The sequence below is a fragment of the Ovis aries genome, chromosome 19 (genome assembly GCF_016772045.2).
Source record: "Ovis aries strain OAR_USU_Benz2616 breed Rambouillet chromosome 19, ARS-UI_Ramb_v3.0, whole genome shotgun sequence".
Lineage (NCBI taxonomy): Eukaryota > Metazoa > Chordata > Mammalia > Artiodactyla > Bovidae > Ovis > Ovis aries.
The window spans coordinates 58,255,323-58,269,111 of record NC_056072.1 but is presented as its reverse complement, the minus strand read 5'-3'; the positions used below and the strand labels follow the sequence as shown (position 1 = coordinate 58,269,111).

At 62.2% G+C, this 13,789-nt stretch overlaps 1 protein-coding gene across 9 annotated transcripts in view; it reads left to right on the top strand.

Annotated features, from left to right (window-relative positions):
* FBLN2 (fibulin 2) overlaps positions 1-13,789 on the top strand; it is an 87,739-nt gene that overhangs the window by 63,796 nt on the left and 10,154 nt on the right. For 7 of the 9 annotated variants that reach the window (XM_060402958.1, XM_027957828.3, XM_060402959.1 and 4 more), the window contains 8 exons: positions 1,287-1,398; positions 2,734-2,863; positions 4,099-4,279; positions 4,965-5,174; positions 5,756-5,869; positions 6,565-6,666; positions 8,720-8,860; positions 13,006-13,140. In XM_060402958.1, coding sequence (XP_060258941.1) covers positions 1,287-1,398; positions 2,734-2,863; positions 4,099-4,279; positions 4,965-5,174; positions 5,756-5,869; positions 6,565-6,666; positions 8,720-8,860; positions 13,006-13,140 — 1,125 coding nt within the window. The remainder of the gene's footprint in view (positions 1-1,286; positions 1,399-2,733; positions 2,864-4,098; positions 4,280-4,964; positions 5,175-5,755; positions 5,870-6,564; positions 6,667-8,719; positions 8,861-13,005; positions 13,141-13,789) is intronic. The other 2 variants (XM_060402960.1, XM_060402961.1) reach the window with 2 other exon arrangements.

The window sequence follows — 13,789 nt, the reverse complement described above, 5'->3', positions numbered from 1 at the left end:
GTAGGCTTTGGCAGCTGTGCCGCTGTGGGTCTGCATAACAGAGCAGGACGCTGAGTCTTCAGGGAAGAGAGAGGACTGTACGCGGTAGCCCCGAGTTGTGGACCCAGGCATGAAGTTACTCTGTGAAGCTGTGCTGCTCCTCAGCACGCACATAGGCGTCCAAGTTGGGCTCCGTCTTTGAATGTCATTTGTTTTCAGACTGCGGAGGCAAATGGTTGCGTTACTTACCTTCCGTATTTCCCGGCTCCTTATCATCTTAGCAAGACTCTCTCTTGCTAAGAGAGACTCCAGTGATGAGCACTTAGGTTGCCTCCTCACCACCTGCATGAGCTTCACTGAAGTGAGCGCTCTCGAGCTGGTGAATGTGGGTCCCTGCGATGATGACTGTCCTGCCGTAGACGCCGGGAGCAGGACCGCTGGGCCCGGGACACCGATGTGCCCAACTGTGCGAGGGGCCAGGTGTCCACCCAGACTGGCTGCTGCGGTCACCGCTCCCGTGCCCAGGGCACCAGGGCCGGCGCCTGGCATTCATCACTCTTCCCCATTTTTCTGGCTTCACAGATACTCTACTTTGGGGGTTGTTTTTTTTCATGTTTATTTCCAGGAGGTTACTGTATTTCTCAGTAGCAACTCTTTGTCAGTGTAGACGCTCCAAAAACACCTCCTAACCTGTCAGCAGCCTGCTGTATTTGTCCACGAAGCTCTTGGTTATTCAAGGAATGTTAATTCTGGAGTAGGAAAAGGCATCCATATTTTAACTGTGGTCTGTGCCTTTAAGACCTTCTCCCAAGCCCCAGCTCCTCCTGTCCTCCCCAGTCAGCACACCCGTCCTCCCCAAGAACTTTCCCCGACGATGATGCCGCTGCTCACGTGTTGGTGTCTTATCTGGTGCCTCAGAGGCAGAGTCTGGGTTGGAGGTTCTTGGGCACATTGTGGTTCGTTTGGTGAAACTGCCCAGGGAAGGGACCAGGGAAGGAGCTGATGATACTCCTGGTCCCACTGGGCTGTCCCCTTGGAGAGGGAATGGGTCCGTGAACCCTGCCTAGCTGGTGGTCAGCTCCCCCCGGCTGGACTTACCTGCCCAGGCAGCTCTGCAGAGACAGTCGTGCTTGCGAGCTGTGGGCTGGCGGTGGCCCGCATGGGCGGCAGCAGGTGGGCGAGGCCCCTGCCCAGCGATGGACAGGGATCTGGCCGGGCGCCGGCAGCCTCTGTACCTGCCGGGCCTGCACACCTGGGCACCATGGGCCCCATCCGGGCGCTGACTCTGCTCGCGTTTTTGCCCACAGTGTCCACGAAGGACCTGATCGAGACGTGCTGCGCAGCCGGGCAGCAGTGGGCCATCGACAGCGACGAGTGCCTGGACATCCCCGAGAGCAGCGCCGAGGGCGACGTGTGCAGGTAGGGCGGGAGTCGGCCCCGCGTCCCCAGCCCCGGACCCTGCGCTGCCCCGGGAGCCCTCTGCACACGTCAGGTGCCCGCGGGTGCTCTCCGGGTGTGGGGAGCCCCGGACTGGCCCTGAGAGCCAGCCCACCGTGCAGCCTAGCGGCTGACCGGTCAGAAGTGGGCAGCTGGCAGCAGGGGACAGGGCCTGCCGTCACCCGGGAACAGCTGGCTGCTTCTCTGACCAGGTACTGCTCCAGGGCTCTGCTCAGCCTTGAGCCTTGATCGCTTCTTCTGACGGTTGACTCAGCAAAGGAAGCCTTTTTGCCCACGCCCTCCCTGTGCCAGGCCCAGGGGACGTCCTCTCAGACATTCACCCCCTCCTTATTCCTGGGACGCGCCGTCTCATCCAGCCTGCTCCTCTTTCTGCATAAGGTTCAGAGAGGGCATATGATTCACCCCGAGCCACACAGCTCACTGGAGATTGGCCTGGATTAGATCCCGTGCCTCCTACTGTCCCGGTGGCTCAGATGGTACAGAATCCGCCTGCTCATCTGACTGACACGCACTTTCCCGCTCTCCAGGCACCAAGCCCCTGCTGGGTGCTGAGCCGCTCAGTCCTGTCCCACTGTGTGTGACCCCATGGACTCCTCTATCCATGGGGTTCTCCAGGCAGGAATACTGGGGTGGGTTGCCGTGCCCTCCTCCAGGGGGTCTCCCCGACCCAGGGATCGAACGTGAGTCTCTCTCCTCTCTTGCACTGGCAGGCAGGTTCTTTAAGCACAGCCACCTGGGAAGCCCTCTGCTAGAAATACTCAAATACTAGCCTCGCCCCTTTGCTCTCGGGCTGCCTAGGCATTAGGGCGGGCCGTACTCGGGAGTCTTGAACCTAGCGCTCCAGCGCTTGCCTGTAGTCCTGCTGTGCCGGGCACCTCGCTGCTTCATAGGCAGCCGTTCTTGCCACCGGCTGGCCCTTGCTGGGACGTGGCCTTCCTCAAGCAAGGCTGAAGCCTGCTCTTTCATCCCCCATCTTGGGTGCTGGTCCATCGGCTCTCTCAGCCCTACAGTTACTGGAGGCAGGACCAGGGACGCTGACCCCCACCACTGGTCAGGGACACTGAGCCTGGAGCCCCATGGGGCCCAGGCCTGAGTCACCCTAGTTAAGCTGAGAACAGAGCTCACGGCACTTGGTGGGGCTGTGCCGTCCAGCTGCTGCCCCCGTGCCAGCAGGGACCCCGCCTGCAGCGGACCTCGGCGGGGCATTCCTTCCCTGAGCCGAGCGTCCTCCGCTGGGAAAGCGGGGTCCCTGGAGGACATGGTGCTCGGTGGGGCTGAGGCGCGGCTCTGTTGCAGGACGGCCCAGAAGCACTGCTGCGTGTCCTACTTGAAGGAGAAGAGCTGCATGGCTGGCGTGCTGGGCGCCAAGGAGGGCGAGGCCTGTGGGGACGAGGACAACGACACCTGCGGCGTCTCCCTGTACAAGGCAAGCTGCCCCGGGGCTCGCGGCCCGAGCCCGCAGGTCCTCGAGCGCAGAGGGAGTGGGCAGGCTGTGGGGCTCCCTCCTGGGGGCGGCCCATGGACCCATTCATTCGGGAATATTGACGGACCACCAGTGTGTGCCGGGCCCCGTGTCACGCAGAACACAGAGATGGATCACACGCAATCCCCTGCCCTCACAGGGCTTTCGGTTTCTTTTTCGGTCCGTTCGTGGCTGCTCTAAGCCAGTGGCTTTGCGGGCTAGATGCAGGATGGCCGTCACTTGGGACAGTGTTTCTCTGCTCCATGTGGCCCCAACGTCCAGCAGGCTAGCGTGGGCTTGTTCAGGTCGTGGCTGGGCAGGCCTCCGACACAGGAAGCAGAGGTGTGCAGGGCTTTTTGGGGCCAGGGCTGAGAAGGGCCCTCCGGCACTTCTGCCTCCTCTTGTTGACTGAAGCAAGTCACGAGGTGCGGTCAAGAGACTGGGAAATGAGCCCTCTCTTTCAGGAGGAGAATCAGCACTACCACTCTGCGAAGACAGAGGGCACAGTGGAGAGCGAGCCGCTGGCACCGTTACTGCAGTCAGTCTGCCACAGTAGTTTAAACAAATGACAGGCTTTGATTTTGGAGGCAGGCAGGCTGGCACAGTGAATCTAAAGATATCTCTGAGCACCCAAGCTTCTGTATTTCCGCTTGATCCTGTAGTTTCCGTCGCTAAGGTCACCTCATGACACAAGATAGCTGCTAGAGCTCCAGCCATCACATCTGTTCCAGAAAGGAGGAAGTAAAAATGTAAAAAGATGTGCTTTCAAGTTGCGCTAACCCCAGTTAAGAGCTCTCCTGAAAGCTCCACCCACCGACCCCTGTCTCTAACTTCAAGGGGCGTGGGAGGTGCTGTCTTTTAGGCAGCAGAACAGAACTGGAGTCTGCTGGTAAATACAGGGGCAGTTAATGGGCGTGGCCAGGGGCTAACTTGTAGTTCTTTTCATGAGAAGTCATTTATGAATTATTAAAGTCACTTGCACTAGCTGAGCCAGACACAGGACCTGGGGACAGGTGACACGTCTGTCCCTGGAGAACACGTCCTGGGCAGAAGAAACCAGAGGGGGTGAATCCGCTCCCGTTTATCAGCCCCTCCTCTGAGCCTGGGGGCCCGGAGTGAGCCCCATGGGCCCTCCGGCCGTGGGGAAGGCAGGTGGAGAAGGCCTGTGGGCTGGGCAGCGACCATCCGTTTCTCTCCAGCAATGCTGTGACTGCTGCGGCCTGGGGCTCCGCGTGCGGGCTGAGGGCCAGTCCTGTGAGTCCAACCCCAACCTCGGCTACCCCTGCAACCACGTCATGCTCTCCTGCTGTGAGGGTGAAGACCCCCTCATTGTGCCCGAGGTCCGCCGGCCTCCAGAGCCTGAGGCCGCACCACGGAGAGGTGCGTGCTGCTCCCCAAGCCAGGCCGGGGGCCGGTGGGTGGCGGGGGACAGCTGCTGGGGCTTCAAGACAAGGCGGTGCCCTCTGGCCTTCTGTGGGGACCTCGGTCGCCTTCCCGAGGTCTGCTCTTGACAGAGTTCTCCCGTGGCTTCCGATGATGGACTCCTGTTATTTTCAAGACGGTGGCCTCATTCGCTTTTCTGTGTAACCATCCGTTCCGCATGAGGGCGTGCCACCCATCTCCCTCCACCCTCTACCCATGCATCCTCCGATCTGCTTTTTCACCTACACATCCATACTTATTCCTCCCCATCCACCCATCCGTTTCACCCAGCCCCCGCCAATCCTGGTCCATCTTCCTACCACTCATTCCCTGATCCACCCACCCCTCCATCCATCCACCGAACCCAGCACTCACCTCTCCATCAGCCTATTCATCTACCTGCTCATCCACGCGCCCCGCCATCCACGCGCCCCGCCATCCACGCGCCCCTCCATCCACGCGCCCCTCCATCCACGCGCCCCGCCATCCACGTGCCCCTCCATCCTACATCATGCTGTCTCAGCTGAGCACATGGAAGGTTCTGGGGAGGACCTGATCAGATTTCCTGAGGGCCTGTGGTGTGGTCTCAGCCACTCTCTGGGGCCAGCCTGGCTCTCATCACGAGCACGGACCCCCGCCCCAGTTTCAGAGGCAGAGTTGGCGAGCCGGGAGGCCCTGTCGCTGGGCACGGAGACCGAGCTGCCCAACAGCCTGCCGGGCGACGACCAGGACGAGTGCCTGCTCCTCCCGGGGGAGCTGTGCCAGCACCTATGCATCAACACGGTGGGCTCCTACCGCTGCGCCTGCTTCCCTGGCTTCTCGCTGCAGGATGACGGCCGCACCTGCCGCCCAGGTGAGGGCCCGGGGGGTGGGGGCGGGGCCGGCCCTGCCAGCAGGGTGTGGTGCGCTGCAGGATGGGGGTTAGTCCTGCCCCTCCCGCCATGCACATGTAGGAACCCACAGCTGCCAGGGGTCCTGAGCGATCGGTTTGTGAGCCCAGGCAGATGGCTCCCTCCTGGAAATCCATCTGCAGGGGACCCCCGCACCCCACCCTGGATTCAAGCTCAGGGCCAGGACCTGGGCCACAGAGGAGGCCCCCGTGTCCCCAGACTGTGTCCCCAGCACTGGGCCTGCGGTGGTCAGGCCCCAGCACCCGGTCCAGGAGGACTTTCTCCCTGCCAGCTTCCAGGGTAGAGTCATCTGAGTCTAGAGACCATTCCCCTCCCTGCCTCCGACTCTGATTAGCTGTGAGGTGGATCTTGCCTGAAATGTGTTCCTCCCTAAGCCTCTGTTTCCTCTGCCTTGGGATTGAGGGGGTGGGGGGTGTGTGTGAAATGAGCCACCCCCGCTCGAATGCCCCGAGTGACACCTGTAAGGGCCTGAGGTTGACTGCAGACATGAGACACCCTCGCTTGTCTGCCCTGCCCGTGACAGATGGCGGCCCCTCCAAGCCGGAGGCCACAGAGGAGTCTGCGCAGAGGCCCGAGTCCTCCCAGGAGGCCCCCAACACCATCTCATTGTCCGTGCCGCATCCCAACATCTGCCAAGGTAAACCTGGCCGCGGGCAGGCGGGGAGCCCTCTGGGGCTGGGCGTGAGCAAGGTGGCCCTGCCAAGGGGTACTTCTGCTCGGGGAGGTTGGCTGAGCTCGCAGTCTGTGCTGGGAGAAGTGAGATGGGGGACACGGCCTGGGACGAGCGTGTGTGGCCCCCGGACAGCCCGTCAGCCGCCTTCAGGCTCAGTTTCTGTAAAACCGAGCGCGTAGAAGCTCTGCTTGCCCAGGAGCCGTGCAGCCTGCATTCAGTGACGTGCGGAAAGTTCTCTGCATCCTTCACTCCGCCCTCTCCATCTCCTTCTGCCGGCATCCCTGGCACTTGAGGGAGGGCTGGGTGATGGTGGCGGAGCCCAGACCCCAGCAGGGTGTGAGCAGGGAGGGGAGACCTTATGGAAAGGGTCGGGACTGGGGTTCCCTGGCTCCCAGCCCCTCCATGTGTAGGCTGGAGCTGGGGGTGCTGGGCTGGGTGGTCTCCTGGCAGACAATAAGGAGTCTGCCTGCAGCGCAGGAGACCCGGGCTCAATCCCTGGGTCGGGAAGATCCCCTGGAGGAGGGCATGGCAACTCACTCCAGTAGTCTTGCCTGGAGAATCCCAGGGACGGAGAAGCCTGGTGGGGCTGCAGTCCATGGGGTCGGGGTCGCGAAGAGTCAGACCCGACTGAGCAGCTAACGCGTCCACTTTCCTGGCAGACAACGGGCCCTGCAAGCAGGTCTGCAGGGTCGTCGGGGACGCGGCCGTGTGCTCCTGCTTGCCCGGCTTTGCCATCATGGCGGACGGCGTGTCCTGTGAAGGTGAGTCCCTGCCGCCCTCCGCACACCTGAGTGGGCCCGGCATGGGGGAGGCGGTGCAGGGCTGAGCCCCGCTGTGCCGAGAGCGGGCGTGGCTTCCGCGACCGCTGGCGGCACGGGGAGCGGCTGAGACCGCTGCCACACCACGCGCCGGGCGTGCGTGCAGCCCCAGTGGGCACGTGGGGTGACTACAGCCCCGCCGCCCCCTGGAGCAGGCCTTCCCAAACCTGAGTGTGTAGCCCGGGGGCCTGGGGCCACACCGATCCTGAGAATGCCACCTGGCCCTAGCGATCTGGCCCAGTAGGTCTGGGGAGGGGCCCGAGGCCCCCTGGGCCCCGCTCTGACCGGCTCTGTCCTTGAGGGTCAACCCCCGTGAGTGGCCTGTCTTGGCCTGTGACCGCCTTGCCCCTATAATGGTGAGCACTCCAGACTCTGAATCCAGAAATCCGAGTCCGTATCTCGGTGGGACCTTTCTGTTAGCCCTGCTGGTGGCTCACGTGGTAAAGAAACTGCCTGCAACGCAAGAGACCTGGGTTTGATCCCTGGGTCGGAAAGATTCCCTGTAGGAATGCACAGCACCCCACTCCAGTGTTCTTGCCTGGAGAATCCCCATGGGCAGAGGAGCCTGGCGGGCTTCAGTCCATGGGGTCGCAAAGAGTTGGACACGACTGAGCACCTAGCACGCCTCCTCTCGCTCACAGCCCCTGTTCCAGCCATGGGTGAGGCCAGGACAGCAGGCAGTGCCTCCCGCTGGCCGCCCTGGGGAGCAAGGCCGGGGCGGGGGCGGCCCAGCTAGGGGGCCTGCTCTCAGAAACCACGGAGGGGTATGGGTGTCGGCGACGCTGCCTTCACAGAGGGGCTGGAAAGGGTCTGGAAGTGTGTCCCTTTCGCACCCGTGAGCCTGCTCAGTCTGGGTCTCGTCCCGGGGCGAGGGGTCTGCCCTGCGGGCTGGGCCCGCCCGCTCTCTATGCGATGGGGCCATCAGGGCGTGGTTCCCGCAGTGAGCGTCACCTGGAGCCCCTCTGTGTTGGGCGGCGGCGTGGGCACAGAGCGTGCCGATGGTGTCAGAGTTGCTTTATGCTTTAGTTCACGTTCAGGAGCCACGATGCTGGTGGGGGCCCTGGGGGGTTACGCCTGTCTGGGAAAGACCCCCCTCCCTGTCAGCAGCCAAAACCCTCCAGCCGCCTGCCTGAGACGGCTCTGGTGTGGGCGGAAACCATCCTTATGCCCAGAAAGCGTGGGAGACTTGCCCAGCATGCACAGCACGGCGGTGCCTGGCAAGCCTTTCTCTCAGATGGTGGGGGCCAGGCTGGCTCTGCTCCCCATCTCCCGGGACCTGTATCTCTCCTGGGCCTGTGTCCCTGCTCCTCCAGGCCCCCGCTTCTGTCTGCAGGGCCCCCAGCGGTGAAGGCTGTGGTGTCCAGGTCAGGGGGTGCGTGTGAGGGTGTTCCATGGGTGCAGCCTGCCCTGCAGGGGAGTCCTGCTGGGCTCCATCCTGTTTAAAATCATCCACCAGGTGACCAACAGTGACAGCTCCAGAACTGTTCTCAGAAGAATCCAAATTTCAGGTTCTTCTCGGATCTTTATAATATCCGAGCCCACAGCTCCAGTTCCCCTTTGGACAGAGAACAGGCTCAGCAGTGCCCACGGAGCCCCCTTGGCCCCTGCTCCTGCGGATGTCCCCAGCCTGGCCCCCTCAGCGCTCAGGTTTGCAGCCCCCAGCACCTGTGACTCCCCTGGCCGTCCATGGAGGTGGAGTGTCTCCGGAGCACGGGCGGGGGACAGCCTCTGGTCCCGCCCGCTGTGTTACCGCAGGCAGGCTGTCTGCCCTCGCTGAGCTTCGCCTGGCCCCCTGCCCTTACCGGAGCTCCTGCTCCCTCCTCTCTTGACTGCACAAACTCAGACTTGGGCCCAAAGCCCAGAGGGACTGCTGATGGATGGGCTGAGAGGCCCCGGGCAGCTCCCTGCCCTTCTGGGCCTCAGTTTCCCCATCTGTCACTGGAGGCCACACCTCTCTAACGGCCCTTCTGTTTCTCCTCTCGCGACGTATCACTAGACCAAGATGAGTGCCTGCTGGGCGCTCACGATTGTAACCGGCGACAGTTCTGTGTGAACACCCTGGGATCCTTCTACTGTGTCAACCACACAGTGGTCTGTGCTGAGGGCTTTATCCTCAATATGCACAGGAAGTGCGTGGGTAAGCCAGAGCCCCGCCTGCCGCCACGCCCCCTGCTCTGCTCCACGCCCGCCCGCCACGCCCGCAGCCACATGCCAAAGGGCCCGACCTCTGCATGTGGGCTCTCAGCACGGCCCCCACGCTCCCCTGGTGTCCTGCCCTGCTTCTCCACTGACCCCCTGGGAAGCCGCTCTCCCCAGGGATGGGCCTGAGTCAGAGCTGGAACTGAGGCATGACCCGGCTGCTCACTGAAGAGCGGGCATTGAGACGCGTGGGCAGCAGGACAGGATGTGGGGTCTGGGGGCAGGGAGGCCGGGCTTCAGAGCAGGGCCGCCCGGCATCTCTGTGGTCTTGAGCTTCCTCTTGGGCCTCTGTTTCATCATCTGTGAGAAGGGGGTGCTCAAGGCACTGCTCCCCGTTTGGCGATTACGTGGCATGTGCGTGGCACAGCCAGTACGCCAGGCACAGTGAGCACGTGACCTCAGCTGCTGAGGCCGTACTTCAGTGGGGCCACAGTCCCTTCCGAGGCAAACGGGTGGAGCTGGGGTCCGGACGGTCCGGGGCTGTATACCCCAGCTGGGTGTTCATTTGCTGCGTGACCCTGAGTCTTGGAGCCCTCCTGCCTGGGTAGCTGGTCTCCCATGGCTTGGTGGGGGAGGGTCTGAGGTTTGCTCGGAGGAAACATCGTGGACCTGACCCGAGAGGGACCCAGCCTAGTGGAGCTTGGGGCAGACTGGGAAATACAGGGGCTCAGGCCAAGGGGGAGGCCGTTCCAGCCGGCAGTGTCTGGACACCCTCCCTGGAGAACGCGGCATGGGGCGCCAGGGACAGCAGGGACGTGGGAATTGAGAAGGGCATGCGGGGAGGAAGAGCAATGGCAGGGAGCACGTGCAGGCGGGAACAGCTTGCGCCCAGACCCCCACTCGTCGCCTCTGTGCTTGGGGACCATGCCCAGCTTGGGCATGTCCTCTGCCTCACCCGCCACCGCTGGGCATCTGCGTGGCCGCTGCAGACATGTTTGCCCCCCAGCCCCCGGCCGTGGGCACAACATGAGCCCTGCGGAGCCTGCTTGTCGGCAGCTCCTCCCATCTGGGTTGTGTCTGTGTGTGTGTCTGGGAGGATGGTCCGTGGGGCCCGCCAGCACCTTCCCAGGATGTGGTGTGCAGGTTTTCCTGGTGGTCCGACAGATGACTTTGTTCTCAAAGGGGTTGCCGGGTGGCTGGAAAATGGGTTTTGGGGTTAAGAACAGAGGTGCCTCCATTCAGCAAGGTTTATGGTCGTTCACTGAGTCTTCCCCTCCTTGACATCCTGCCTGGACCCCGGTCTCCTCTCCGTCCTTGTTCCACGCACGTGTTCATCTCGCCTGTGAGCTCTCATTCTCTGCATCACTTGTCTGTCCGCAAACGTGTCTTCTGGGGTGCGTTGTACGCTCCGGGCGTATTCTGTTAACCTCGGCTGGTGAGACGGGAGATGGGTGCCCGGGTGAGGAGTGTGGCCTCTGCGGCCTGACCGCCTGGGTTCAAGCCCTGGCTCTGCCACTTCCTACTTGTAGGACCCAAGACCAGTCGCTTAATCTCTCTGAGACTCAAGTTTCTTCACCCGTGAAAAGAGCAATAGCATCTACCTCCAAGGGTCACTGTGCTGGTTAGATGAGTCCATGTAAAGAACTTGCTAGAGTTTGATGTCATAATAATGATTCAACAAATGTGTTATACTGAGGCAGCCTGCATAGGTAGTGAGCTGCCCATCACTGGAGGTATGTAAGCCAAAGTGGGACAGGACTGAGTGGTGCCGAGTCCAGAGGACTTCTGACAGGCTGGCGGCCTCTGTAGGGGAACCCCCTGTGCTCTTCTGTTAGCCTGCTGTGCCCTGTCCTTTGAGGACTGTCATGGGCCCTGGGGAAGAGGGTTCCAGGTGGGCTGGGCTTTGGGAAGGTAGGCGCCCTGGCTCTGTGGCCCACTCTGCGGGGGTGAGGAAAGAGCTGGGCACTCTGAGCTCTGTTGCTGTTGCCACGTGCAGGCCGTGGGACTTTGGTTGTCACATCCCCTCTGTGAGACCTAGTTCCTTAGCTGGGAAGGAGTGTTCGAGGTCATGGAAGGGCATCTCCTCTAAGCCAGCGGTCTGCACCCTCTTTGGCCCCAGGGACTGGCTTTGTGGGGACAGGGTTTCCACGGGGAGGAGGGGGATGGCTCAGGCCGTAACGCGAGCAATGGGGAACGGCAGCGCAGCAGTGCCCGCTTGCCCACGGCGCACCTTCTGCTGCGTGGCCTGGCTTCTAACAGCCCGCAGACCGGCGGAGTTGGGGACCCCTGCTCTAAATCACCGGGTCCCTAGTGAGCCGTGCAGTCAGTGGCGTCTGCTGTCATCCCTCAACACGCTTCCTCCCAGGCTCCAGAGCAGGGTGGGGACCGGGGGCGGGGGGGCTCCTGACCCATGACGTTTCTGGGGTCCTGAGAAAGTGTCAATCCAGCCTGTAAGTCAGAAGTCTCTATCTCGCTGAGCCAAGCCTTTCTTGGAAACTATGGGTCCAGAATCCCCTTTTCTTCTCCCTCGTCCCCACCCAACCAGGCTTAGCTCAGCCTATACACCAGGCTCACCTGGGAGTTTGGGAGCGTTCTTTTCTGGTGGCTCAAAAAATAAAGAATCCACCTGCAGTGCAGGAGACATGGGTTCAGTCCCTGAGTCAGGCGGATCCCCTGGAGAAGGGAAGGGCTACCCACTGCAGTATTCTGGCCTGGACAATCCCATGGACCGAGGAGACTGGTGGGCTACAGTCCATAGGGTTGCAGAGTCAGACACGGCTGACTAACACACACTTGCCCCACAGCCCAGTACCCCTCCTCTCCACCTGGTCCCCGTCCTGCTTGTAGGATCAGCTCTGATCTCAGTGTCCCCCAGAGCGACCCTGACATTCCAGCCCCCGAGCAGGCGGAGCTTCTGAGACCGTGCCACCTTCCTCCCCAGTGCCTCCACCCGCCTGTCCCCACTTCCCTGCCAGCTCGGGGTGGCCCCCATGCGGCTAGGCCGCCCGGGCTTAGCACAGAATAGGTGCTCGTTGAGGTGTGTCCAGGGAATGAAGGGATCAGTAAGGACTGCTGCGCCGGTGTGGCTGGGGGAGTGCCGGCTCGTGGTGTCCCCCGCGCGTGCGTCTGCGTTGGTCACCGCTCTGGGTCCCCTCTGCCCTCCCCAGGGCTGCTTCTCCCTCCGTTGCTGGCATCTCTCCGCCGCCTGCTCCCACCAGGCGTAGGTCCTAGGCCTCTTCTGTGCCTGTCCTGTCCCCCAGGTAACCCCCACTCCCAAGTTCCCAGCTTCATTAAGACCTGTTCTGTGAACTCCGAGGCAGGACTCGGTGTCCCCTCCAAGGCTCCCAGCCTTCCTCTGTGAGCCTGCTCCCCTCAGCTGGCCCCATCCTCAGCTGCCCAGCTGTTTGGCCAGGAAGCTTTGGCCAGACCCCTTGCCTTCTTTTTTCCCTCTCTCCTTCCTCTCATCCATCATAGAGCTGTTGGTTTGACTTTCACATTACTTTCAGAACGTGACTGTGTCTCCTTGCCTCTGTGGATGGCAGCCTCAGCCCCTTCATCTCCTGTTCTGTGAACCCCTCATCCCTTGGAGTGTTCACACTCAGCCAGGGGCCCCTGTTACCAACAAGTCAGTCCGCTCTCCTCTGCTGGACCCCTCCATGGCTCCCGCCGCGTCTCCTGATCATCTCCTCTCCCCACACCCCATATCTGGACCCTACCCTGAATCTGCCCCTTCTGCCTGGGATGTGTGTTTGGCTTGTTCTGGAGCTCTTCAGATGGTTGCTCAAGTGCCCTCTGCCCTGATGACCCTTCGTGCCCCCCACCCCCACCCCCACACTCCTGGTCTCCTCCACCCCACTGTTTCTTCCATAAGACTCCAGACCACCCTCCCTCTTAGGCCTGTCTGCTGGGCGTCTTCTGAGCGTGCCCCATGGCAGGGCTCCTGTCTGTCTTGCTCACCAGGGCCCCTGAGGCCAAGCACGGTGCTGCTGGCACCAGGCACGTGCTCCATAAATCTTTGTTGAATGGGTGGTGGCACAGAGCCTGCTGCTGTCTGGCAGGCGAGCACCTGGAGGGCGGGGCTGGTCGGCTGGTGCTGTCCCCAGGACCACCCCGCAGCCCCTGACGGCCTGGCCCTCCCCGCAGACATCAACGAGTGCGTGACAGACCTGCACACGTGCAGCCGCGGCGAGCACTGTGTGAACACGGTGGGCTCCTTCATCTGCTACAGCGCCCTGAGCTGCCAGCCAGGGTACAAGGTCGAGGAGGGCCGGTGTACAGGTGAGGAGGGCTGGCTGCCGGCCCCGCCCCTCACCCTGCCGGCCCCGCCCCCTCGCCCTGCCGGCCCCGCCCCCTCACCCTGCCCCGCCCCTCACCCTGCTCCGCCCCGCCCCTCACCCTTCTCCCCGCCCGCCTGCCCCGGCCGCTCAGAGCATGCTCCCTCAGGAAAGTTCCAAGCTCCAGGGTTTCTGGCCAGTTAAGAGACCCCACAGATGATGGTGTTTGGGGACAGAGGTAGCCTCCAAACTGGTGGCAGGGGGGAGGGGCGAGGTAAACGTGTCTGGGTCATGTTACTCTCCTCTTCATGCCTCCGTTCCCACAGAAGGGTCATTTCTGTCCTTTTTAACCAGAAGAGTCTAACCTCAGGAGAGAGAGAAGTTCGGCTGAGCCATTTCAGCAGCGGCTCCCCCGGCTTTGTTTATGGCCCTGGCAGGGTTCTGGGTGGTCGGGGTGCTTGTGGGGGCGTGTTTCTCTGTCTGGTCTCTTGACCAGGTAGGCAGGGGCTCACAGGCACACTGGGATGGCAGGGCTAAGGCTGAGTTTTGCTTTAGTTGGGGGTCCAAAGAGGCCAGCCCCCTGTGGGGGTGATGTCAAGGCAGGGCCCTACAGAATGCAGAGCCCCTGGGAAGGGTGCCAGGAACACAGGTGC